The 26,236-nt window shown below is 39.2% G+C and overlaps 2 protein-coding genes across 5 annotated transcripts in view; one reads left to right on the forward strand and one right to left on the reverse strand.

Moving 5' to 3' along the window:
• HOOK3 (hook microtubule tethering protein 3) overlaps nt 1–9,400 on the reverse strand; it is a 59,136-nt gene extending 49,736 nt beyond the window's left edge. The window contains exon 1 of the mRNA XM_081940564.1: nt 9,166–9,400. Coding sequence (XP_081796690.1) covers nt 9,166–9,222 — 57 coding nt within the window. The 5' untranslated portion in view covers nt 9,223–9,400. The remainder of the gene's footprint in view (nt 1–9,165) is intronic.
• A 111-nt stretch (nt 9,401–9,511) lies between these two features.
• On the forward strand, nt 9,512–25,454 carry RNF170 (ring finger protein 170). 4 transcript variants are annotated; one of them, XM_081940568.1, is made up of 9 exons: nt 9,512–9,626; nt 12,251–12,338; nt 12,650–12,685; nt 13,501–13,644; nt 14,635–14,710; nt 15,493–15,601; nt 19,166–19,239; nt 22,931–23,035; nt 24,638–25,454. In XM_081940568.1, exons 4-9 carry the CDS (start codon nt 13,508–13,510, stop codon nt 24,905–24,907), a joined length of 771 nt encoding a protein of 256 aa, XP_081796694.1. In that variant the 5' UTR covers nt 9,512–9,626; nt 12,251–12,338; nt 12,650–12,685; nt 13,501–13,507; the 3' UTR covers nt 24,908–25,454. The 4 variants fall into 4 exon arrangements, with proteins under 4 accessions (XP_081796694.1, XP_081796692.1, XP_081796691.1 ...); XM_081940566.1 differs by lacking the exon at nt 12,650–12,685 and having other exon boundaries at nt 12,247–12,338; XM_081940565.1 differs by lacking the exon at nt 12,650–12,685.
• Nucleotides 25,455–26,236: the final 782 nt, after the last annotated feature.

Raw genomic sequence — 26,236 nt, forward strand, 5'->3', positions numbered from 1 at the left:
AAAAAAACAGGAAGTTAACACCCTGAAAAGGGGAGAAACATTTTTAGCCTGCTTATGTTCACTTAAATGCTAAATGGTTTTATTTGGAAATGTTTTAACTGAACAAGCCCGTTGTCCTACTGCCCATTTTTTGCAATGTTCACAAACAGGTTAGGACACTTGGGTGGACATGATAAGTTTTCTGAACATCTCAACTATAGGTTTAATATATTTTGTAGCACGTAGCTGACTTTGGTACATGTCAAATTGTAAACAAGATCAGCCCTGCTTATTAATGGGATGGCAGAATTACTTCTGAACCCCATGGTTGTAAGTTAGACCGGTAAGTCAAATGAAAAAAAAAAAAACACCTCTTAGAAGAAAGTAAATGACAAAGCATTTCTGTAACATTGCCAGAAAAAACTGCCCAATGTAATTACTGTTCTATGACTCAAATTTAGCTTAGGGTTCTCTTAATCTAAAGAAGCTTTTGGTAATTTTGCAGAATAATCCTCCTGTAATTAATTATAATCCTTTGAAATAAAAATTCTGAAGTTATTTTTTATTGTAACTATCACAATCGAGCAAAACTATTGCAAAATGCAATAGGGGTTCTTTTGCTACTGCATACTACTCGGACTTAGCAATATTTTATTTATTAATTTTATTGCTATTAGCTGCCTTAAAATCAAAGGAAGTAATATCGTAACATTTTCCACAAAGCCAATAGTGCAACATGTATAGGTACAGCAAAGCCTTTCAGACATCATATTTGTAGTGCAATAAGACATGTTTTATCTGATCAGAAATGACTTGAATGGTTTATATCAGAGGTTCCCAATCTTTTTCGGTTTGCGGCTCCCATAACACTTCGGATTTTTTCCGCGGCTCCCTTAATAGGTACATCCGATTTTTTTTAATTTTTGACTTTTTAAGGATTTGGAAATCTACTTTTTAGTTCGTTAAGGTTAGGTTAATTGAAAAATAAATTAAACACGAGCTTTAAATTCACAATTTATTGAACATCATTTAATGATTTAAAATTATTAATGGGATGGATGGGCTTGTTGTTCGCTGCACAACTTCTCAAATCTTGGATCAGAAAAATAGCTTTTGAAAAGTAACTTAACCACCACACTAGCCCAGTGGTGGGCAACCTTTTTTTTCAACTGAGCCAAATCTCGCCAAAACCACGATTGAAATTTATTTGGAGAGCCGCTCTTGCTTAGCAACCAAAATTTTGGGCTCAATTGTGGTCATATGTTGTTTTTCTTTCTTTCTTTCATCTCTCTCTCCCACTTTCTTTTTTTCTTTTTCTTTCTCTCTCTCTCTCTCTGGCTCTTTGTCTCTCTCTCCCTCCCTCCCTCTCTGTCTCCCTCTGTCATTTTCTCTGGGTGTCTATCTCTCTCTCTCTCTCTCTCTGTATCTCTGTCTCTCTCTCCTCCTTCCCCCATCTCTGTCACTCTGTGTGTGGGGGTGTGTCTGTCTCTCACTCATTCACTTAATCACTCACTCTGTGTGTGTCTCTCTGTCTATCTTTCTCTCCCTCCCTCCCCCTCTGTCTCTGTGTGTGTGTGTGTGTCTCCCTCTGTCTCTCTCCCCTCCCTTCCTCTCTCTCTGTCACTCTGTGTATGTGGGTGTGTCTGTCTCTCACTCATTCACTTAATCACTCTCTCTCTGTCTGTCTATCTTTCTCTCCCTCCCTCCCCCTCTGTGTGTGTGTGTGTCTGTCTGTCTGTCTGTCAGTCTCTCTCTGATTCCCTCCCTCACTCCCTCTCTCTGTTCCTCTCTCTGTCTGTCTGTCTCACACACACACACACACACACTATGGTCACCAGTGTGTGTGTGTGTGTGAGTGAGACAGACAGACAGAGAGAGGAACAGAGAGAGGGAGTGAGAGAGGGAATCAGAGAGAGACTGACAGAGACGAATCAGAGACGAATCAGAGACGTACTTTTAGCTACCTGGCAGCGGCGTTTTGCCTTGGGGGGCTCCTCAGAACTTCCCAAGACTTCGGAGGGAAGTTTACAGCCCTCCCTCGGAACGCTTCGGAGGGAAGCTTCTGCAGCGAGTGGCAACAAGTCTCCCAGGCTTTAATTTGCCGAGCTGTGCGCACGCGCCTGTTTTCCACGGCGTGGAGCAGCGGCGAGATTCTGCGCGGCGAGCGATGATTCCAGGGGCCATCCGGGAAGATGAGGAATGCGAGGGGGACCCTGCCTCCCCCACTGATGCCCCCCGGAATCATCGCTCGCCGCCCAGAATCTCGCCGCTGCTCCACACCGTGGAAAACAGGCGCGCGCGTACAGCTCGGCAAATTTCAGCCTGGGAGACTTGTCATGCCCGGGCTTTTGCAGAAGCTTCCCTCCAAAGCCCGAGAGGAGGGAGGGAAGCGGGCGCCCGGCTTCACGGCGCCCTTATGACGATAGCGCGGCTCCCCAGGGAACCGCGGCGCACACTTTGGGAATCACTGGTTTATATCTTTCCTCCTCATTCTACCTCTTGTGCAGTCTCTCTACTTCCTCAGCACAATAAATCCAAATTTCTTATGGAATCTGAACTAAAAAAACCTCAAAGGTTCAAAACTTACTTAGTGCATTTCCAAGTTTGGTCAATGACGCATAGAATTCCCAAATTAAAACAGAAAAAGAGTGTACATGATCCATTCTCAATCCAATAAATTGGGATTTTTCAGACTATGGAATTTGTTCTTTTAAAAAATTTCTCAGAACACTTGATGAAAAGCCAAAACTCTAAGAGACAGAAAACAGGATCCATTCCATTAAATGGAGTATTTTTTTTTTACCTTTACTCTTTCCCAGAATCCTGACATGTTCCCTAGGATTCTACAGAATTCAAGTTATTAAGAGTTCCATAGAACAGTTTGAAAACCTCTGCAATAAACCATGATGTACTAGAATTTTTTTTATTACATCTGAATTGGGCTTCTGTTTCTTGTTATTGTGACACACAAATGGCTCTTTTAGACTGTTACTATGCTAAAAGACAACTTTCAAAATCTACTATTTCACTGCCAAAGTATTACTGTATGAAAAAGAATGCACAAAACATTGCAGTTAATATTAACTCTGTGGATCTGCTTCTTTGGATGATAGGCCATAATGCCAAACACCAGTAGTAAAATAATAAAAAAAAAAATTTTTGAACTTCTGAGTCCTGAACAGTTTTAGAGAATTAAAGACTATGACAAAGATAGCTCAAGTTAGGAAATACGTTGATCAGATCTTTTTTATGAATTTTAATTGCTACCAGCAAAGTATTTCTGCAGTGTTATTTTCTACATTATGTACCACATGTTACTATAAATTATTTTTTATATTCATTAACCGTTTAGAAATCAGTATGAAATTCCTCAATATTTTAATTTATATCCTATCTTGTATATGTTTTTAAATACAATACAATTTCTGCAGTTAAAATTAATATACATAACAAGAGAAATCTGAAAATATTTTCCAAACATTGTGCTACAATTACATTTGTTAAAGTGCCCAAATACTTAAGACTTCAATTCTGGGTCAAATAATGATACATTACAACAATATTGCCTGAAAAGTTGCGATATTTACCTATTATACATTATTTCAGATTAGCAATATCAAAACCAATCAAAATAATTGATTCTACATATGACAACTTTCTAGACTATTATATGGAAGTATTTGAAAATCTGATTTATTTGAGGGCTTGGCTGCAGTGCAGAATTTACATTACATACTTTTTTCAAAACCTGAATAACCAAAGGGTTCGTTTACAATAATGATTAAAACTATTATGGAGGCTGAGGAATATATTTAATGCTGATGTTTTGGTGTCTGAATTAAGGTCAGAGGAAGCATGAGAAATTTCATAACAGCTGGCTCTCGCTATATAAAGTAGCATAAAAAAGTTTAGTATTATTTTAATCATATCTACAAAATAGTAACATTTTATTTTAATTAAGTTATAAGCAGGTTTAATTAATGATTACGAGCTTCACTTTTTCTTCTCAAAAATTACACTGCTTTTAGTTTTAAGAAAGGAAAAAATATAGTGCCCCATAAGACAGACAGCTGGTATTTTTCCTACAAAGACACACTTTCAGGGTAGGCCTCAAAATACTGGGATGGGGATGGAGCTTCCATCTACATAGTGTTCTTTGATCTCTGGGTTTTCAGTACTGGATATTGTTGACTCATTCTAGTCCAGCTGCAAGAGTTAGCAATGGGAAGCACAATGCTTCAGTGATTCATTTCCTTCCTTAGCAGTCGTTTCCAGTTGGTATTTGCAGCAAGGGGGGGGGGATCATCTCCATGGACCTTCATGTGTAGGGTATGTCAGGACTCGACCCTCTACTCTCTCCTGTTCAACATCTACATGAAACCATTGGGTGAGTTCATCTGCTAATTCAAGATGATCATTCCTATGGTGATGAAACCAAACATTATATCTTTATCTTAAGCAGCACAGTTGAAGCTGTTAGTATATTGACCCAGAGCCTGGAAGCTATTCAGGTCTAGACAGGACAGTACATACTTTGGCTCAGTCTTACAAAACTGATTGGCTGTGACTATTCGGATCCCTTAGGTTGTGGATGTTAAGACTGAGGTGCAGGGGATCCTTCTGGAATCGCAGCTATGGCTTACAGCTGATGGCAGCAGTGATCAGGAGGACCTTTGCACTGGTTCATTTTGTGCACCAGTTGCACCTTTGCCTCAATCATGAGGCCTTTCCGACAGTGACTGATGCCTTGATCATCTCTTAATTAGATTACTGCAATGCACTCTACATGGGGCTGCCCTTGAAGATTAATCCCGGAGATTACACCTAGCAGCAGCATAAGCAGTCATTAGTAAGCACATAAGAAAGCAGTTTTCATTCTTCTTTATTTACCAATAAAATTATTACTAATTTATTTTCCAACAAAATCCAACAAAAGTCATTTTGAAGGAATTCTAAAATAATTTAGCGAATACTATGAACTACACCTTAAATCAATGTTTTATAAACATTTTTTCTCTCAGGATCACTCCCCACTTTTAAGAATTGGGGTGGATTTTAAAACACCTTTGTTTGTATGGGTTATATTTATCTATATTTACTGTATTAAAAGTTAACATTGATATACCCTGTTTCTCCGAAAATAAGACCTCCCTGGATAATAAGCCCAATCGGGCTTTTATAAGTATAAGTATAATCTTTATTGTCATTGTACTTAAATACAACAAAATTGGTTTTAACATCACTGGTGCAAAATTATAACAGAAACGAAAAAAGAAAGAAAAAGAAAAAAAAACTAGCGTGTGCATGGAGTGATTGTGGTTGTATTTAAAAGTCTCACAGCTCAAGGATAGAAATTCTCTTTAAACCTGTTTGTTCGGCGGGCTATACTTTGATGCCTTCAGCCTGATGGTAGAAGTACAAAAAGACACTGACCAGGGTGTGAATCATCTCTGATTCACATATGCTAAAATAATACCTCCCAAAAAATAAGCCCTCCCCAAAAATATTGCAACATAGCAGCAGCCATGAGGTGACCACGCTTGCTGCCTCCTGCATCTCAAAAATAATAAGACATCACCGCAAATAAGGCCAAGCACTTATTTCGGGGGGGTCAAAAGAAAATATAATAAAATATATCTTATTTTTGGGGAAACACAGTATTTGCTTCTGCTTTTCACAATTGTTTGATGGGATTTTTACTATATCATTTTTCAATATAGTTGTTGATCTTGCAGATCCTTAAGGTGGTCTCGAGAATCCAAGGGATTGTCAGACTGCACTTTGAGAAATGCTGCCCCAATGTCTATAACTTCATATAATTAATTATAAAATAATTAGTAATATTTCATGCCACATGAAATTGAGTGCAGTAATTAATGAATCCAGGAAAAGACATTTCTAGGAATATTTTAAATCAATGATGCTTCGATACTGAATTGTCCACTTCCAGAAGCATTTGATGCTTTTGTCAACATAATGAATGCAGCATCATGTGCTTGGAATGCAAGCTCTCCTCTTTCATATATGTAAACGTACAAAAGAAACGGGGCTTGCAACATCACAGTATATTACTTTCATTGCTTCTCACCTGCCCTCTCTGTTGTTTGTGTGGAAATTTTTATTTAAAGTCTAGATGAACTCTGAAGATAGTCTATTTCTAAAAATATATTTTCTTCATAAATTTAATCAAGAGCAGATCATGCTTAAGTCTGCAAATCGCTGATAAATGAAGATTCAATCATCCAGGCCAAATGTATCTTAAAAGGTTAAATCATGGCAACTGGACCAAAGTTTATTAAAGTTTTTCATTCTGGGGAGAAACTCCCTGCAGTCTGTATGCCAAGAGTTGGTCCTTTCCAATGACTGACTCTCTGCCTACTCAAATTTTTATTTTGATTGAAGAAGTTACTTGGATGAGTAATGAAACATCTCTGTTTTTAATAAACTTTTGTCCAGTTGTCATGATTTAACCTTTTAAAATAGATTTGTAAATGGCAGTAACTTATGCAATCTCACTTGTAATAGAATATTTTCTTTATGAAAGAGCACTAACACTTCTTTTGGGGGGATTAGGACAATCACGAATAACTGTGTCTTTAATATGGATTTATGTGTGGTAAACACTTTAAATGCCCACACACCTACCTAGCTGAATGCGCACAGACTGGTTTGGCTAAAAGCTTGAAATACTATGCATGTTGGGACTCATCTTCTCTCTCCATGGTACCTTACCACATAAAAAGAAACACCCAATGCAACTTCAATATAAAACTGCATCTTTGTTACATCAACAAACAAGCAGCCCTATAGAAATAACTCCTCTCTCCCAGTAGGAATACTTATACAGGCCCTACATGAAAGGAATGCAGGAGACCAATTCAGAATGCAATCACAACAGGATGTGATACCGTGTTTCCCTGAAATAAGACAGGGTCTTATTTTCTTTTTACTCACAAAATATGGCTTGGGCCTTATTATGAGGGGAGGGTTTATTGTTTTGGGGTTGCCGGGCAGCTGCTCTCTTGCGAGCGGGCTCCCAAGGAGCCGGGCACAGCCTCAGGGGTGAATGGCTGTGTTGCGCTGTCGCAGCAGCGCAACACAACAGCCATGAAGTGACACTAACGAGCAGCCACCCGGCAAACCCCCTTTCCAGCCGGGCACAGCGCCATTCACTGACCTACAGGTATCACCAAGCCGCGGGAGCGCCTGTTCACCGCCACCAGCTCCCGCGACTTGGCGCCTTCGAAATGCCAGTGAATGGCACTCTGCATGACTGGAGAGGGGGGTTGCACAAGCGGCTGTTCAAGCATGGCTTTTTCGGCAGCTTCCCAATCGAGTTTTCCAGCAGTGGCCGCCCTGGGTGTATACTCTATGGTTGTGGGCCAGGTGCCGGCAGAGCGTACAACCATAGAGCGTACGCCCAGAACGGCCACTGCTGGAAGACTCGGTTTGGAAGCTGCCAAAAAAGCCAGGCTGGGATGGTGGTGGCGGCGGCAGCAGCAGAGGTGCCCTGGCTCTGCAGGGAGAGCTGGGCTAGGGCATCGTGAGGCTGGGAGGCGCACGAGCAGGAGCCGCTTGCGTAACCCCCTCTCCAGCCGTGCAGAGCGTCGTTCACTGGCATTTCGAAGGCACCAAGCCGCAGGAGCCAGGCAGCAGCGAACAGGCGCTCATGCAGCTTGGCGATACCCCTAGGTCAGTGTATGGTGCTGTGCCCGGCTGGAAAGAGGGTTTGCCGGGTGGCTGCTCGTGAGCGTGGTCGCTTCATGGCTGTTGTGTTGTGCTGCTGCGACAGCACAACACAGCCATTCGCCCCTGAGTCTGTGCCCGGCTCTTTGGGAGCCCGCTCGCAAGAGAGCAGCCGCCCAGCAACCTCCCTCTTCAGCTGGGCACAGCGCTGCTCACCAACCTAGCGGTATCCCGAAGGCACCAAGCAACGCGATCACCTTTGCCTCCCTCCCCCCTGTTCCTGCGGCTTGGCACCTTCGGGATACTGCTAGGTTGGTGAGCGGTTCTCTGCCTGCCAGAGGTGGGGGGTTGTCCAGGGAGCTTATTTGCGGGGGAGGGCTTATATTTTTGCTCACCAGAAAAATATGGCATGGCCTTATTATCAGGACATGTAATATTTTCGGGGAAACACGGTAACAGAGGACAGAGACAGCAAACTAGGTATGGAAATACCAAACTAGATAACATTTAAATATTCTTAACTGGACAGATTTGAAATAATATTTCCAATACAGATATTCGTCACTATTGCAAAGATTCTAAATAATCTCTGGAGGCATAAAAATATTAATCACCCTGTACCCAAAGAATAACGAGTCTTAAATAATAAGTATCTCAAGATGAACACAGTCTTCCATTCTTCCAACATTGGTAAATAGAATATAATAGAATTATTTATTGGCCAAGTGTGATTGAACACCCAAGGAATTTGTCTCTAGTGCATAAAAATCTCTCAGTGTACATACAAGCAGTAAGTGATAAATCACGATCATAGTCATCATAAAATACATCCATAATAAACCATAAGAATAGTTATAAAAGAAAACGAGGACCCAGATTGTTGGGGGTGGCAATAGGCTGACGTTGTAAACAGCTTGGAGAGGGCTGCAAAGCACTTTGAAGTGGTATATAAGTCTTAAGTGCCATTGCTATCCTCTGCCCTTTCTTTCCAAGATTGTAAAGCAGCACACCCGCCCAAACAGTCAACTTTTTTTTTTTACCAGCAAGGGAGGAAGAAAGTCCTTACAGCATTGGAAAGGCTTGAAATGCATTTCAAGGAAGGCAAGGGGGGGATGTTTTTGAAGGGATGAAAGGACAGCTCTTTTAACTCAGCATCTCTGCCTCCGCCAAGAACAAAAAGAAAGCTGCGCCGAGCCTTTCGCCCGCAATTGCAGTCCCTGGTTAAGACCCATCTACTTAGAGCCATTCTGCAGCCCACCCGCCCCCGATTCTAGGGCCAACCTAACACATTCCCGCATCTCACGTTCAGCCCCCAACCCTGAATATCTCAGCCCAAAATTGAAAAGCACAACTTCAGAAGACCAACTACGCCCGGCTACTTCGGAGACCGGCGGGCGGCGGTGACCAGGGTAAAAAGCCACGCAAGGCCGAGCCGAGGCGGAGGAGGAGGTTGCCGGCGCAGCCTAGGCGTTGCTCAGCCCGGGGCCTTCCGCCACTCACCCAAGTCAGCAAGCTCTCCCCGAGCTCGGCCCGCTCCAGACTCTCGACGTTGAACATGGCTCAGATCGGGCGGGCCGGCGGGCTTTCCCCTTCCAAAGCGGGGGGCAGCCGAGGTGTTTAACAGGCGCCTTTCCGGTGACACCTCCGTCTTTCTCGCCGTCGCCCTTTCTTCTCTCTCTCCCTTCCACCGCACCCGACACGCCAAACCCAGGCCGGCCAAGAGCCGCGCCGGGCCGGGCAGCTGTAACACAAGACACGTCACCGGGTCCCGTCGGGATCCGCCCGCTCCGTTCAGCCTCAGCCCTCACCGCGCATGCGCGCGTCTTAAAGGGAAAAAAACCGCTGGCTCGGCTCAGTCACGCCGAGGGCGAAGGGGGCGGAGCAAAGCCGGGGTTGGCTGGAGTGCGTCTCTGTCTCTGCTGGGGGCTGACAGGCCTGGCGGGCGCCCGTCGGGGACTGAGGTACAGAAGGCGCGCGGGGGCCGGGCGTCCGATACCGCTGACTCCGCGGGCAGCAGCCCTCGCTGCGCTCCCCTGCGGTTTCCCCGCCGCGTGTTGAAATTCGCCTTTTCCTGCCCGCTTTGGCCAAGGCGGGTTTCCCCTCCGTTCTCCTCCTGCAGAACCGCCTGCGAAGTCCCGCCCGCTTGCAGAAATGACCGACTTGCGAAGATGGTCTTTTCTTAAGGGAGGGGGGAGCCCGCGGTGTCGGCGGGGGACAGGGAGCCGCCTTAGGAGTCCCTTTCCGTTGCCCCATTTTATTTATTTTTGCAAAGAGTTATTCCGTAGTAACTTCAAGCCCAGGAAGAAACAGCGGTCCTGATATCGGCCGCGCTTTGCAGGATGAAAGGCTGTTTCTAAACTTTAATGGTAAAATCTAAACTGTCTGCATGGTTGTTGTAACAATGGCTGAGGATGTCCCAAAGGTGCTTTTTTTCCACGAGGCAACTGGACTTTCTGGTTTTTCTTTGAAGACGTGAAGAAGCTGAAGTAGCTTCTTGGATGAGAAGCGAAACGTCTTAAAAGAAAAACCAGAAAGTCCAGTTGCCTCTTGAAAAAGCACCTTTGAGACAACCATGACATGGATGATTGAGAATCTCCATAGACAATGGCTGAGGATGGGAAATGCTCCTTGGTTACGTTTTGGGGAGAACTCCGAATTGAAAGAGGATCTATGCATGTTTGTTAGGTTTGTACAAAACCAGGCTGCACAGTTACAAGTAGTACAGAAGGAACCAGAAAAGTGGGTTACCTCCATAGCCTGTGATTAACTTAATCAGAAATAAGTATATCAGGTGAAGCAGTCATGGTATATTCTTCAGTGTAACTCCACGACTGCTTCAAAGTTTGTCTGGAAATGCCGAAGTTTGAGCCCTGGGGACTTCCGCATGCAAGCACGTGGAATGATAACTAAGATGTGTGCCCTGCTATACCTCAGGATGGTTGACTTTCATTAACATATATAAATGTATTTTTCTACGTTTTCTTATGCTAATCCAGTGTTTTCCTCTTCAACTGCCAGAATTCTTCAGCCAACATTGCTGGCTGGGGAATTCTGGCAGTTGAATTCCAGACATCTTAAAAGTTGCTATAAGATTGACAAATATTCCGCTTATTTCTAAAGCATTAACGATGTAATAGATTGTAGCTGCTTCACCTAGGCAAAAGGCCAATTTAGTGAAAGAAACTTAAGTGGGGGGAAAAAATCAAGTTGCAGACAGTGAAGAAAAATCCTACAAAGTTGATAGTGATAAGTCAGTTGATAGTCAATGAAGAAAGTAGACTAGTTGGATTTTTTTGCATTTTTTTTCTAAAGAAGTGAGAGTGGAGCTTATTGTGTTAGCAGATTCACAACATCAAGATCGCCAAGTGTTGTTCTTTGTGTTCTCTTTTTGAAGTCAAAGTGCTGTATGTTAAGAGTGAGAAAAATTTGTAGACACTATAATGGAAGCTCTTCAGTTAGCCAGAATAAATAGTACCTGTGAATAGATCTGGAATGGTAGGATGGTTCCGGGTTTGTTGGTGTCTTTCTTAGGTTTGGGTTATTGACAGGTTTAATCCTTAACTGCAAAAATGCAATTACATTTTATGGACAGTTTCATGTATCAAAGTAAACTTCACTCAAGAAAACTTCACTTCAGATGTCACAGAATTCTTTGGAATGTTGGCATTGCTGCAATTGTATCTCTATTCTCCATGGCAGTTTTCCTTTCAAACTGGCTTATTTATAGTTTACTCAGCATGAATGGCAGTAAACTTAGTGTCAAGCACCAACACTAAAAAATAAAATAGATTATAGAATATTGTACTTAAACTATTCTAGGGAGATTTTAAGTTTCTTTAAAGGAAAATTATCTTTTTAAAAAAATCTGGCATATGGCAGATTTTTATTTTTTGCAACAGGTACAGGTAGTCCTTGACATGCAACAATTCATTTAGTGACCAAAGTTACAACAGCATTGAAGAAAGTGACTTATGACCATTTTTCACAACCTTTCCAACATCCCCATGATCATGTGATCAAAATTCAGATGCTTGGCAACCGGTTCATATTTATGACAGTTGATGTGTCCTATAGTCATTTGAACACCTTTTGCAACCTTCTGACCAGCAAAGTCAATGGCCAAGCCAGATTCACTTAACTGGGTTAGTAACTTATCAACTGCAGTGATTCACTTAACAAATGAGGCAAGAAAGGCCATAAAATGGGGGTAAAATTCACTTAACAAGTATCTTAACAACAGAAATGTTGGGTTCAATTATGGTCATAAGTTGAGGACTACCTGTTATAGACCTTTATTAATATCCATGAGGACTGCAGGAGTTTTTTTCCAGTGCAGAAAACAACATAAATTTTGGAGTCAGTTGTAGTTGTAAGTCAAGGACCACCTGAATTTCGTTCCTGTCTTATTTGTGGATAGATGTGATTTATAGTTTCTTCTTATGATATTTTTACACCATGTTTTATTCCATGCGAGGATAGATTTCTTTATATCTCTGTTTCTGGACATGAAATAATGTAGGACCAATGCTATGCTAAAATAAGAAGTTAAGAAATAGCCTGAAAATATCTCTTTTTTCCAAGGCAGAACTCAGAGCTTTCAAACTCCAGCATCTGAAACATTTCCTTTGATTCTGAAGATGACACAGTGATGAGTCTTTTCATTCCCAGCTGAGGTAAAAGAGTGGGCATTGATCTAAATATATCATTGTATTAAAGCAAGGATTTCCCTTTTTGGCATTTGCACAGAGGCTTTCTGAGAACTTACAGATCTCTGCATGAATTGGCTTTATGAACTGGAAAATGCTATTTTGTCTTTTCTTTAACCTAAAGGTCTCAGTGCTGTCAGATAGTTTTACAGTTGCACATATTCTAGAGAGTAGAGGAAGACAGACTGAAGCATGGTGGAGATTACAGAAATATGCTATTGCTTAGTCGTAGAGAAGAGATGTTCAGGCTCCCATTAATTTTCATTTTCATATTCTACTGTCAAATTCTGGTATTGAAAAATCTCTAAGAATAGGTAAGGACAGCTTGTATCAGTTTCCAAGGAAGAGTTGCTTTTTTAAAAAGTATTTTTTAACTTGTAGAGACTTGGAATGTGGAGAGAAAACATACATTACTCTTATTTATCCCTAGTTAAGTATACTGCATCTTTCCTCGCTGCCTTGTTTTAAGTTATTCAGTTATTTAATTATTATTTTCTGGAAGTGTTTTAGTCATTGGAATATAAACACCTTTACAAATAAAAATATCACCAGTGCAATAATAAATTCACAATTTATACGAAAAAAAATCAATAAGCCATCTAACATCCTGAAAAATATAAAATCAATTATCTGCTAGAAAGCCAAGGATATTTTATTTCATAATGTCATGATAATAGTGCTAACATTAATGCTATGCGCACGTCCTCATCAAACTGAAACCCAGAATGTTCTTTGAAAGAAATCTCAGTTTATTGCTATACCTCAATATTCCTAGTTTTAAAATACAAATTTTGGGATTAGAATCTGTCTTTAGTACATGCTAATATATATATATTTGTCTTATTATGCATCAGTGACTTTCCCTTTCTACTTTCTGGAACCATTTTCATTCAAAGACGTTTTATTCCTACTTCCTACTGGACTGTCATAATCCAGGAAATCAGAATATCACTCAATATTACTCTGTTTTAACTATATGGAAAAGGAATTAATCTTAGCCATTTGAAAGTCAAGCAACAAGCTAAAAATGTGAAAGTTGATTTGTTTTTATTTATTAGTTTGTAAATAAGAATATAATAATAATTGTACCAAAGAATAAATGCATATTTATATGTTTCCCAAGTTTTAGCTCTGGAATGGCCAGCCAGGAAACTGAAGTTCAAAGACTGGTACTAGATAGCGATTCAATGATAGAAGGAATAAGTGACCAGGTTCTGCTGGCAATAGTGCTTAGCATCACATTCCTTGTTGCACTGACATACATGCTATTAAGGTAAGGTGAAGTAAAAGGTTAATAGCACTAGAAGATTTGTTGTTGCTGAAGAATGTCAATTTTATTCATGTCTTATAAATTAAGCTATTTGGAATTATAGTTTAGTTTTACTTGGCTAAACATTCTGAGAGCAACATCCAGAAGAGCTGCTAATCAGCATGCTTGGAAGTTGGGGAGATTTGGTTCAAACAAGCTGTAATACTCATTGATGTTAGACTGCTTTCTTTTCATCTTACTTATCATAGAGGATAATTAAAATAAATTTTGATTAACCTCCCTGCCCCACATGCAAATGCTAATCATATGCAATGTAATTAAAAGAAATTGGAAAGAAAGTAAAGAAAGTATTACTATAATGCAAAGCTTAAACAGAACTCGGATTTAAGTCGCATAGTTACTATGCTGACTAATTTTTAAAATTAACCAATTAAGAATATTGAATAAAATTATGACAGTTCCTGTCACGTGAGGGATTTGTTTACTTGTTTTATTGTGGATATTAGAGATTTTAAAGTTGGACCTGCATGTTTACCTTCAAATATTTATATGGTCAACGATAAAATACAATGAAAAGCAGAAATCAACGCCCCTTTTTTCCCCTTTCTTTTATACACTTCTCCTTTCCCTCCCTTATTTTTCCTACTATTTATTTTTGTATTTTATATTATAAACTGATTTTAAAAATGAAAAGAAAAATACAATGCAAAGCATGTTCAGCCAAGGATTTCATTATGCAACGGAAAAATAATGTATTGTCACTTTTATCTTAAATACAATGGGTTATTGAAGTTTTAATGTTTCAGTATATTTTAAACCTTGATTAATATTATCTTTGGAGATTTCATCTATGGTTCAAGTAATGTAGCAACTCTTAAAATAACAGCATGCAAAGATTAGAGACCCTCAGAAGTCTAAACATGATGAATTTATATTGTTTTGTTTGATTCCATTTTTGAAATGTTTTATTAATAGTATTTCTTCTCTTAACAGAGATGGGCAATCAGATATTCATCCAGAAAATCAAGAGCTCGTGAGGGCAGTTAGACAACAAATACAATCGGAACAGGTATATTTACAATTATACACAACTCTTTTTGATATAAATCAATTATATCCCAGAAAATTTCTCAGGTAATCACCAAATGTAGAAATGTTTAAGTTTGATAGGATTTGGATACCTTAATTCTTTGTGCTTAAATATATCATTAGGTATTGATGTGGATTTGCAGGAATATGTACTTAAAATGTCTATTAAAGATTCTTTTTGATATAAATTGATTATATCTCAGAAAATTTCTCAAGTAATCACCAAATGTAGAAACGATTGATAGGGTTTGGATACCTTAATTCTTTGTGCTAAAAATAAACTTTATTATGTCATTTCAAAATTAGGTGTTGATGTGGATTTGCAGGAATATATATTTAAAATGTTTATCGAAGAAGCAAAGCTTTAGGGACTCCATAGGGTCCTAAAACTTTAACTATAATTTGAAAGCTTGGATCTTTTATGTTATAAGTACTATGCTGCAGCTACACTAAGTTGAAACATAAGAATTATAAATAAACTGTTATCTCCTTCTTAATCATGGTCATCAAAGGGCAACAGAAAGATAAAGTTTCTAAGAAGTTTCAAAATGAGTTTTCATCTTATCCAAGTGTATTCGTTGAATGCGCTGTCATGTATCTGTGTTGTTCTATTGTATGATCTTATTGCTTCCTTCCTTTATCAATTATCAAAGTCTGAGATTTCTTTCTTCTAAATATGCCACTCTAGCTATTTTGCAGCTTGTCACAAATAAAATTATTTGTTCTGCTTAAATTAATTATATTTCTCTCCCCCACCCCCAGGAAAATAGTGTTGGTGACAGGCAACATTTCTATACTGATTTGTCCTGCCCGGTGTGTTTACAACAGGCTACATTTCCCATTGAAACAAATTGTGGACATCTTTTCTGTGGTATGCAAAAATAAAAATAAAATATGAATAATTTCTTGTATTCCTTGAAATGGAAAGAGTTTCTGAGGAACTGTGCAAAATAATGCTGTTTTTGGAAATGAATTGGCCTTAAAGAAGTGAAAAAATTCTATTTTAATTATTTCAGCTGATCTCTTGTTATTACTATATATATGGTAGATGGAGTTGATGTTCGTAGATTGGTCAGCTGTTTCATATCATCCTGTGTGGCTGAGGTGCTGGCTGTGTATCCGTTGTTCTTTTGTGTTGTAATGACCTGGGTGGTGGGTGGGGTTCATTTGTTCAGTAGGGCTGGTTTCCAGATGTCTGGTAGGCGGGATGTATCGTCACGTTTATTCATGTTGTGGGCATGTTTCTCTATTGCGATGGCTTCCATAATTATTCTCTTGTTGAAGTGTTCTGTTTTGGAGTTTGATTTGGTTCCTTCAAAATCAATTTCATGTCTTGTAGCTTTAAGGTGCTGGAAAAGGGAGGAAGTTTTTTCTTTTTTTCTGACTGCGTTCTTGTGTTCTGCGATGCATGCATTTATTCTCCTATTAGTTTGTCCAATGTATGTGGCAGGGCAGATTTTGCATAGTATTTCGTAGACTGCTTGGTTTTCTAGCTGAGTTTTGTCTTTGGGGTTTCTTAAGATGTTGGCTATTTTTTGGTCAGTGCTGAAGGCTGTCTTGATATTGTGCTTGTGGAGAATTTTGCTGATTTTATCTGAGGTGCCTTTGATGTAAGGGAGGAGGGTGATGCCGTTGTCCTGTTCTGTGTCTCGGTTCTTGGGGGGAGTCTCCCTTTGGATTAGGTTGGTAATTGTTTTTTGTTTGGAATCCGCTGGAGATTAATACATTTGTGAGAATGTGTAATTCAGTTTTCAGGTGGTCTTTGTCGGCTAGGCGTTTGGTTCTGGAGATGAGGGTCTTGGCTACAGAGTTGATCTGTGCAGGGTGGTGATGGGATTGTGCGTTTAAGTCGCGGTTGGTGTCTGTTTTTTTTCGCTAGATGGTGTGTCCTAGGGAGCCATTGGGTTTTTTGTAGATTGGGACGTCCAGAAAGGGAAGTTGGTTGTTTGCTTCTATTTCCATAGTGAATTGTATTTTGGGGTGTAGGCTGTTGAGATGTGTGAGGAAGTTGTCCAGTTTTTCTTTCCCGTGTGGCCAAATCACAAAAGTGTCATCAACATATCTAAGCCAGAGTTTGGGTTTGTGTTCAGATTTATCTAAGGCATTAGTTTCAAAATGTTCCATGTATAAGTTTGCAATGACAGGTGAGAGGTGTTATCCCATGGGTGCTCCTTCTATCTGTTTGTATCTTTGTCCATTATGGATGAAGTATGTGTTGATTAGGCAGTGGTTGGTCAGATCCAGGATGTGTTATGGGGGGTTGTGTTTGTTCTGGATGGCTGTCAAGGTTTCTTTTATAGGCACTTGGGTGAAGACGGATATGACATCGAAGCTCATGAGTAAGTCGCTGGGTTGTAGGTTTTGTTTCTTTATTGTTTCTATTAAGTGGAGTGAGTTTTGTACATGTGAGATGATGGATTCTGTGTAGGATTGAAGTTGTTTGGCGGGGAATTTGGCAAGATTCTGTAGAGGTGAGCCTATGGAGCTGACTATGGGTCTGAGTGCTGTTCCTTCTTTGTGTAACTTGGGGAAGCCATAGAGCTTGGGGCATCTGGGTGATTTCTCTGGGGATGATTCTTTGCTGGATCTCTTCACTGATGGGAGAGGCTTTTATTTTGCATTTGGTGGTTTTTTCCAGATAGGAGGTGGGATCTGTGTTTAGAGGTTTGTAAGTGGGGTCTTGGAGTAGGTTGGATAGTTTGGCTTGGTAGTCAGACGTGTTCATCACCACTGTGGCTTTGCCTTTGTCTACTGGGAGAATGATTATGTTGTTGTCTTTCCTCAAATTGGTGAGCGCTTTTTGTTCTTCTTTCTGTAAGCTGCTTCTGGGTGGATTGCTGGAGCAGAGGACGTGGGTGACTTCAAGTCTGATTTTATTGGCTTCATCTGGGTTGATTTTGGTGAGAGTAGCTTCAACTCTGCATATGATGTTTTCAGTGGGGATGCATTTAGGGGCGACTGCAAAGTTGAATCGTGTGGAGAGGACATTGGTTTCTGCTGTGGTGAGGGTTCTGTCTGATATGTTGTGTACTATTTGCTTCATGAATTGCTGTGGAGGGGGGGGGGGGGCTTCTGTTGTTTTTCTAGTCTGTGGAGTTTGTTGGTGTGTGTGTCTATCTTGTAGAATGTTTCTGTTTCGGCTCTCCAGAGGGCTAGTTGTTTGGATTTGTCTGTCAGGGGAAAAACACCCTGAAGAAAAATGAGGTCTATGGACCGGGCTGATTCCCAGCAGCATATCATTAAGATGTTAAGAAAAGAAAATAAAAGTCTTTGAGAAGTATATTCTAATTAATAAACAAACTTTAATACGAAAATAATAAAAGTAAATAAAACAGAACTAACTAATGGTTACATTTTGATAATAAATGTTCCGTCTGCCAACTTGGCAGCCGGACAAAAAATCAGAAGGAAAAGCTTTCTCTTTCTCCTTCTCCTCTCTCTGGAATGTGTGAAGACATGCGCAATAAATCACTTTCAGATAACTTTTATGACCTGCGCAATAAATCTTTCTCAGTTTAACTCTTCAGTGTCAGTTTCAGTCAGTTCATGTCTAGCAAACTTTTTAACATCGTGACATTGTCCCAGAGGGCTAGGTAGATTTTGTTGCTGAGTTTGAGGTGAAGAGTGAGTAGGTCCTGGTTGGTTTGATCTAGTAGGAATCTTTTCCTGTGGAGTTCATTTCTGATTAGGGCTAATTCAGTTCTTTTCAGGATCCTTTTAATGGCTGAGGTTTTTGAATGGAATTTTAGTTGGAAGCATGTGGGAATCACGCTTTTGTCTCGGCAGTTGCGTAGGAATGTGAGGTCACATAAGATGGTGGCTCTTTGCACTTCAAGTTTCTCGTAGGTCCTGGTGAGCAGGAAGGTTTCTTCCCCGTAGAGGTAAGATATTTGTTTTCGTACATTTTCACAGGTGTAGGTATGCTGGTCTTGTTGTATTCGGATCTTTTCCCGTGTAAGATTGAGATTATCTTGGCAAAGTTTTGGCAAAAACCAGTCCTAGTCAACAAATGAACCCCACCCACCACCCAGTCGTTACAACACAAAAGAACAACGGACACACAGCCAGCACCTCAGCCACACAGGATGATACGAAACAGCCGACCAATCTACAAACATCAACTCCATTTACCAATCAGGATGCAACTACACAGCCAATCAACCCACTTACAGCTACAAAGCCAGCACTCCACACACCCCCACCAAGATTTATAGAAAGACGACAGCTCCAACCACGCCTTACTCACACAAGCACGAAGCCGAAAACACCAGCCTGAAGACGGCGAGTGGGACCTTGCTGAAATGTTGCCACGACAATCTCAATCTTACACAGGAAAAGACCCGAATACAACAAGACCAGCATACCTACGAATCTATGAACGCACACACACAACATATGTTTAGAGTGTAAGAAATTAATACATTCTTTTTTTTAGGTTCCTGCATTATTGCATATTGGAGGTGTGGATCATGGCTAGGTGCGATACACTGCCCTATCTGCAGACAAACGGTAATATGCATATTTTGATGTAAAATTCTAGCTCTAATTTTACAAATGTTGTTGTGTGCTGTGTCCTAAGTATAAATGGAAACTTAGGAAATTGAGTACCGTCCTAGGCTTTTTTTTAAACTGTGATTTTAAATACATTTGGTTTACTATGTCTTTTGCTTTTCTTGTCTTTAGCGTCAATTCGTAATATATTTAAAAAATGATGCAATATGTAGCTAGAGTATAATAACATTTTCTTTAGAATCTAACGTAGGATTTTATATATGAATTCCATAAGATAAAAGTAAGGTGCATTTTATAGAAAAATAACTAAACATTCCAGAGCACCAACAAAGGTTACTTGAGATAAACTTTTCATAGATTAAAGTTGAAGCCAACCAGAACATAAGTAGTTACATGTTGCTATCAAATGCTCCCACAGATAAGAAATAATTTAATCTTCCTTTAAGCTTCTTTCCTGCAACTATTCAGTTAAAAGTTTAGAGTGCTTAATGTCCTGGCTTTCTGAACTTTTTACTGAACACTAATTTGACAAGTGCCTCAACACAGAACAGATATGTAGGTTTTTAGATCCCATTTGGATTACTCCAACTTATGTAGAGGACTTCAAAATGGTTGAGAAAGTTCAGATTCAAAACAAGGCAACTGGAATTTTATACAGTTCTAACAAGCATTGCCAAATATGTCAATATTTTACCGTCTGCACTTTTGCCGTTCCTTTTTAAATTAATTTTTGCTTTTTAATGTCTTAAGTAGCATAGTTTAAGCCCTGGATCACCTTTCATGTTTACTTAGACTGTAAGATTACCACCTGAGCCCTTTTTCTCTGGTTATCCCAGGTATGAAATATCCACCAGGCTTACTTGGCATCTATATTTTGGTCTCTTGGTTTCTAGATATCCTTATTTCTCTTCTCCATACCTTTAGCAATTATGTACATCAAATGCACTCCTCTTTATGTTTTTATGTTGTTATTCTGCTTTTGTACGCAATTATTTTCTTATACTTTCTTAATCTATTTGTATTCCCTTCTGAACATCACAGTTGTTATATAGTTTTAAAGTATAATAAGTAAGCACCTGAATTTCTATGATCCTAGTAATATGCTTAATACCGATAGATTGTAAGAAAGACCTGGCAGGAATACATCTGCATTCTTTCCAAAACTTTTTGCTTGAGAATCAATCAATCAATCTCTCTCTCTCTCTCTCTCTCTCTCTCTCTCTCTCACACACACACACACACACACACACACATCTTTAACATACATAAATATTCAATAAACAGTGTATTGTCTGGGTAATTTATAATAACAATAACAACAATCATAAACAATAATAATAATCTTGTATATAATAATATTCTTCCCACATCTAATTTCTATTTTTATTATCTAACCATTGGTAAAACATATCCCAAGTTAAAAAATATGCTACGTATGTCTTCTTTATCCTTTATCTTTACTGTTAACCTATCCATTTCCGCACACTCTTAATATTTTTTAAATTATATATTCATCTGAAGGAATTTCTTCAATTTTTCAATGTTGTGCAAATACAATTCTCACTGTCATCAAAACATATAGTATTAAATATACATTTCCTTTATTATAATTTTTTTGGCAGAATACCTGACAAAAATATTTCTGGCTTTAAATCTATATGTTGCTTTATCATTTTTTCTAACTATGTATGTATTTTCATCCAAAAATTTTTTTTGCCTTTGAGCAAGTCCACCCCATATTATAGTACAAATCAAATTACTCTTAAGTATACAAATAATCCTCAACTTGGAATCAGAATTTCCATTGCTTAACAAGCCAATTGTTAAATAAGATATGCCTCATTTTATGACCTTTTTTTAATCATGGTAGTTAAGCTACTAATCCCTGCAATTGCTAAGCGAATTTGGATTCCCTCATTGACTTTGCTTGTTGAAAGGAGTGTGGGAAGATCACAAATAATGATCACATGACCCCAGGATTCTGCAACCATTGTAAATACATTCCAGTTCTCAGGTGCTCAAATTTTGTTGTTATTATTATTTATTATTTCTTTGGATTTCTAAACCGCCCCCTCTCCCAAAAAGGGACTCGGGGCGGTGTACAGTCAGATAAAATGCAAATAAAATACATGAATAACAATATAAATAATATAAAAACAATTAAATACTAAACATTTAGATGGAGGAGATAAGACTGTACAAGAAATAAATATGCTATGGAAACCCTAAAAAACATCCCCAATTAAAATACCCAAACCCAATTAAAATATATCCCCAGGAGGCAAAACTAAGAGAGTGCCAGGCCAGCTGATTGAAACAGGTGAGTCTTTAATTTTTGATGGAAGGAGCGGAGGTCGGTGGTGGTTCTGATGTCGGGGGGGAGGTCATTCCAGAGGGTTGGGCCCATCACAGAGAAGGACCTACTCCTAGGTGTCGCCCGCTGGCATTGCCTAGCGGGCGGCACCAGGAGGAGTCCCTCCCTGTGTGAGCGGATTGGTCGTAGGGACGTGTGTGGTAGGATGCGATCCTGCAGATAACTAGGTCCTATGCCATGGAGCGCTTTAAAGATGGTAATCAATACCTTGAAACGCACCCGAAAGGCCACAGGCAGCCAGTGCAGCTCGCGCAGGAGGGGTGTTACGTGGGAGTATCGTGTACTCCCCATGATGACCCGCGCGGCTGCGTTCTGAACTAGCTGCAGTCTCCGGATGCGTCCCAAGGGAAGCCCCATGTAGAGGGCATTGCAGTAGTCCAGGCGAGACGTCACCAGCGCATGAGTGACCGTGCGCAGGGCACTCCGGTCCAGTAGGGGGCGCAATTGGCGCACCAGGCGGACCTGGTGGAACGCCCCCCTTGCCACGGCTGCCACATGGTCCTCCATTGACAGCCGGGCATCAAGGAGGACGCCCAAATTGCGCGCCCGTTCCACAGGGGACAGTTGTTCGCCCCCTATGGCCAGCGATGGTATCAGCTGGCTGAACCGAGGTGCCGGTAGCCACAGCCACTCGGTCTTGGAGGGGTTGAGTTTGAGTCTGTTGTGATAATTATAACTGCGTGAACTGCTTGTAACCACTTTTTTCAGTGCCATTGTAACTTCACACAATGGCTAAATGAATGATTGTAAGATGAGGACTACCCATATATTTCACGTATTGCACTCTTCTGTACAAAATAGAATTCCCTATGCTTATAGGCGTGGAATTCTTGGATAACTTAGAACTGCGTCGCTTGCCGTCAGACCTAGATATTGCATACAAAATTATACGTAGTAATGCTTTACCTGTAAATGACTTTTTCTGTTTTAATCACGAATAACTGCTTTATACTCAATGTAAATCATTCTAAACTTGACTGTAAAAATATGATTTCTGTAATAGAGTTGTCAAAGTCTGGAATACACTACCTGATCCAGTTGTCTCAGCCTCAAATTTTCAGTTTCAGTCACAAATTGACTTCCACGAACCTTACTTCATACTTAAGTGGTCAGCAGAGGGGGCGTGCATAAGTGCACTAATGTACCTATGGTCCCTGTCATTGTATTTCTATTTTTTTATTGCCTCGTTTTTGTTTGACAAATTCAAATAAATAAATAAAAATAAATATACACTTTTAAATATATATACTGTGCAAGAAAAGGAAGGTAGATTCTACATGAAGATATTAAATACCTGTTTTTTTTTAAATTCAGGTAACTTTATTTTTACCACTCTTTGATGAGGGACAAGAGGATGCAGCACAAGTTCTTCATGACATTAGTGATTATAATAGGAGATTCTCGGGACAGCCAAGATCGGTATGTATGAGGCTAGAGTAATTAGAATATATGCCCAATGTTCTGTTTATTATGACAAATGCTACATTTCCTTATGTGAGTTTGACAAGTCTAAGCTATCTTCCCAATTCGGAATGAAGCTGGGGTAGCAAGAACAAGTAGAAGGCTAATTTCAATATTTTTCTTAACAGTAGCCATTGTTAAGCCATTGGATGGAAATAAATGGGAATTGTGCCCATGTTTGTCATTTTCCATCTCCTTCTCTGGTTCACGTTGCATAGTACAGCATTGTTGAAGAAGCAATCTTCGTCTTGATTCAGAGTCCCATGTCATTCAGAGGACGGACTTAAAACCATAGTTTTAACCCAATCAGATAAATTTGTGAAATCATAAATAAGATAAAGAATCACCATTAGTAGCAACATTCTTAGCATGCTGTTTAGGATAAAAATATGAGATTTGCTAGAAAAAATACAAACTTTTGAAATCTAAGGTAGCCTACCAGAATAATCTTTAATTCCCTCCCACCCCAAAACTTTAGCAATTCTACCTTTCTGCTATCTCAACAATATAGTGCTTCAACATACAATATCTTTTGCGGGATAATAATACCCATACTGTAGTAATTTATATTACAGAGATATGACTGGTAATTTCAGTTGTTTTTGTTTTGTTTTTGTGGCAATGTGCAACCTGTCATTGCCAAACAGGCTTGCTCAAAAAGTACTAATGTAGTTAGAAGAGATAGCTGTGAGCCAAATGATCTCTAGTCGAAATCTCATGCAGGCCATGAATTTGTTAGGGAATCTTTGACACAGTACTGGCAGGCAAGCTCCCTCTGATATTAAATAATTATGATACCAGTCTTTCTTATTTAATGAAGCTGTGCAGATCATTTGAAGTGATACTCCTTGTACCAAATTTATTTTTGTTATTTTATTTATTATATAAATTAATTTGCCACCCATCTTGATTTGAAGCAACTCTTGGGCGGCTTACATAATAAAAACATTAAAATAATCAGAAATAAATATATCTAACCCAATAACTTGACAATATGCTCTTCTTATTCTATATGCATATGAATATGGTATCTTGAAGTATAAAGGTGATTATGTCTCCTTGATAGCGGTCCTAGCAGAAGCATTTCCTTCCGTGTACATGCACGGAGAGACAATCTTGAATAATCAGCTCAAAACTTTGGGGAGAAGGATGTGACTACCTTGATACTTAAAAGCTTTAGGGGAGATTATCCTCAGAAGATTTTGCACAACTGTGTTATTTCAATGTGTTTCGCTTGTTTTATTAGCTTGTCCAACCAAGATTCCATGCATTTTTAAAAATTGAGGTTGGGTTCTTATTGACCGCTATAGATCATTATGTTAAAGGTTAAAGGGAAAGAAATTTAACGCTCTCTAAAGCAGGGGTGGGGAACTATATCCCTTTTATGACTTGTGGACTTCAACTCCCACAATGCCTGAGCCAGCCATCGTTCCTCACATCTGCTCTAAAGTGATTTGATTGCACATTAAAAGCCTCGGCTATGATCTGCTAAATGCTCCTGTGGCAAATTACATCTTGCGCATAAGATAAACAAATTTTGACTGTGTATGTCTTGTTTAGATTATGGAAAGGATTATGGATTTACCTACATTATTGCGTCATGCATTCAGAGAAATGTTTTCTGTCGGTGGTCTCTTCTGGATGTTCCGCATCAGGATATTCCTCTGTCTCCTGGGGGCTTTGTTATATCTTGCATCACCGTTGGACTTTCTACCTGAAGCTTTGTTTGGAATATTAGGATTTTTAGATGATTTTTTTGTTGTTTTTCTGCTACTCATATATATATCTATCATGTACCGAGAATTTGTGACACAGAGACTGAACAGATGAAGACAGATGTCAGTAATTAACATTAAGGTGCATTAAGTGAATTAACTGTTTTGAGAAAACTATCTAGGCACAATTTTGGTTATTAAACAGCCTTCGTTTGATCATCTTATGCAATCAAAAAAAACAACAACTTTATTTCAAACATAAACCAGCATAAGATAACATGAGATTATAAAAATAGATTATGCAAGCATGAGGAATTAATGTCACAGTGATTAGGGAACTGAAAATTTGATGTGCGATATTAAAAAAGGTGTAACCCATGCTTATATATGTTTACAGCAGACGAATGAGTAAATGCCATTTAAGCCACCAGCAATGATAAAAGGGAAATTGTCTTGGAATATTTTATTTGCATTAGCTGGACACGTGCTTAAACATTGTTTAAGGTTTAATTTCATATTAAATGTAAAGTTTCAAAACTGATTTTAGGTTGTGGGTAAACAGATAAAGGGGATTTCATTTTAAACACAATTGTTTAGAATGTCTGCCAATGCAGGAAATGCTCAAGCAGTGCAGTTATTAAATTAGCTTGTGTTGCATGTTGCACCATCAGAGTACATTACAGTGTTGTGACTATGTACAATTATGTGTTGTCTCAATATAATTTTTCCCCATGAAATTGCACTGTCCACTGTGGAGAGGATGCTGTCTTCTCCATAACAAATGATTGTATGTAGTAAGGTTTTGCATTACGATATTCAACATGTTTTTTTGTAAAAGTAGAAGTTAGCCTAGCCTAACATGAAGCTATATATATTATGATACAGTATTAAGCAAAAGTTTAAGTTTAAATTGTAACTGGCTTCTTTAATCAGGTGAAATACTAAATGACATATTAAATAATTGCTGATAGAGCCACTAGCCGAAATCTGAAACTGAATTTTATAGAAAATATACTTGAAAAAACAACTGGTAAATGGGACCATAGATATATGGTTATATCATATAACCACAGTTTATATGAAAAGTATATAAACATCCTTAAGAGTAAACCTCATTGAACATTATAGGCCTTGCTTCTCAATAAGCACACATAATTTCAGACTACAAGTCTTCTGAAGTTACATTTCATAAAACATGCCTTGTTTAAGCCATGCAACACTTCTTGAAGAAAGAGAAAACAACTAACAAACCTACAATGCTGGATAAACTGTAACCTTCCATATTGTGTGAACTGTAACTTCCAGCTTTCCTTGCTATTTGTAGTCCCAGTTTGGACTAATGGAATATAATAACTAAGTTCTCCAGCCTGCTTATACTATTTCATTTCATATCCCAACTGGAAATATACTAACCTGTGAAGAACATGCACTATCTCCTTAGACA

This window comes from Natrix helvetica (genome assembly GCF_964273705.1).
Source record: "Natrix helvetica genome assembly, chromosome: 2".
NCBI classification, from domain to species: Eukaryota; Metazoa; Chordata; class Lepidosauria; order Squamata; family Natricidae; genus Natrix; species Natrix helvetica.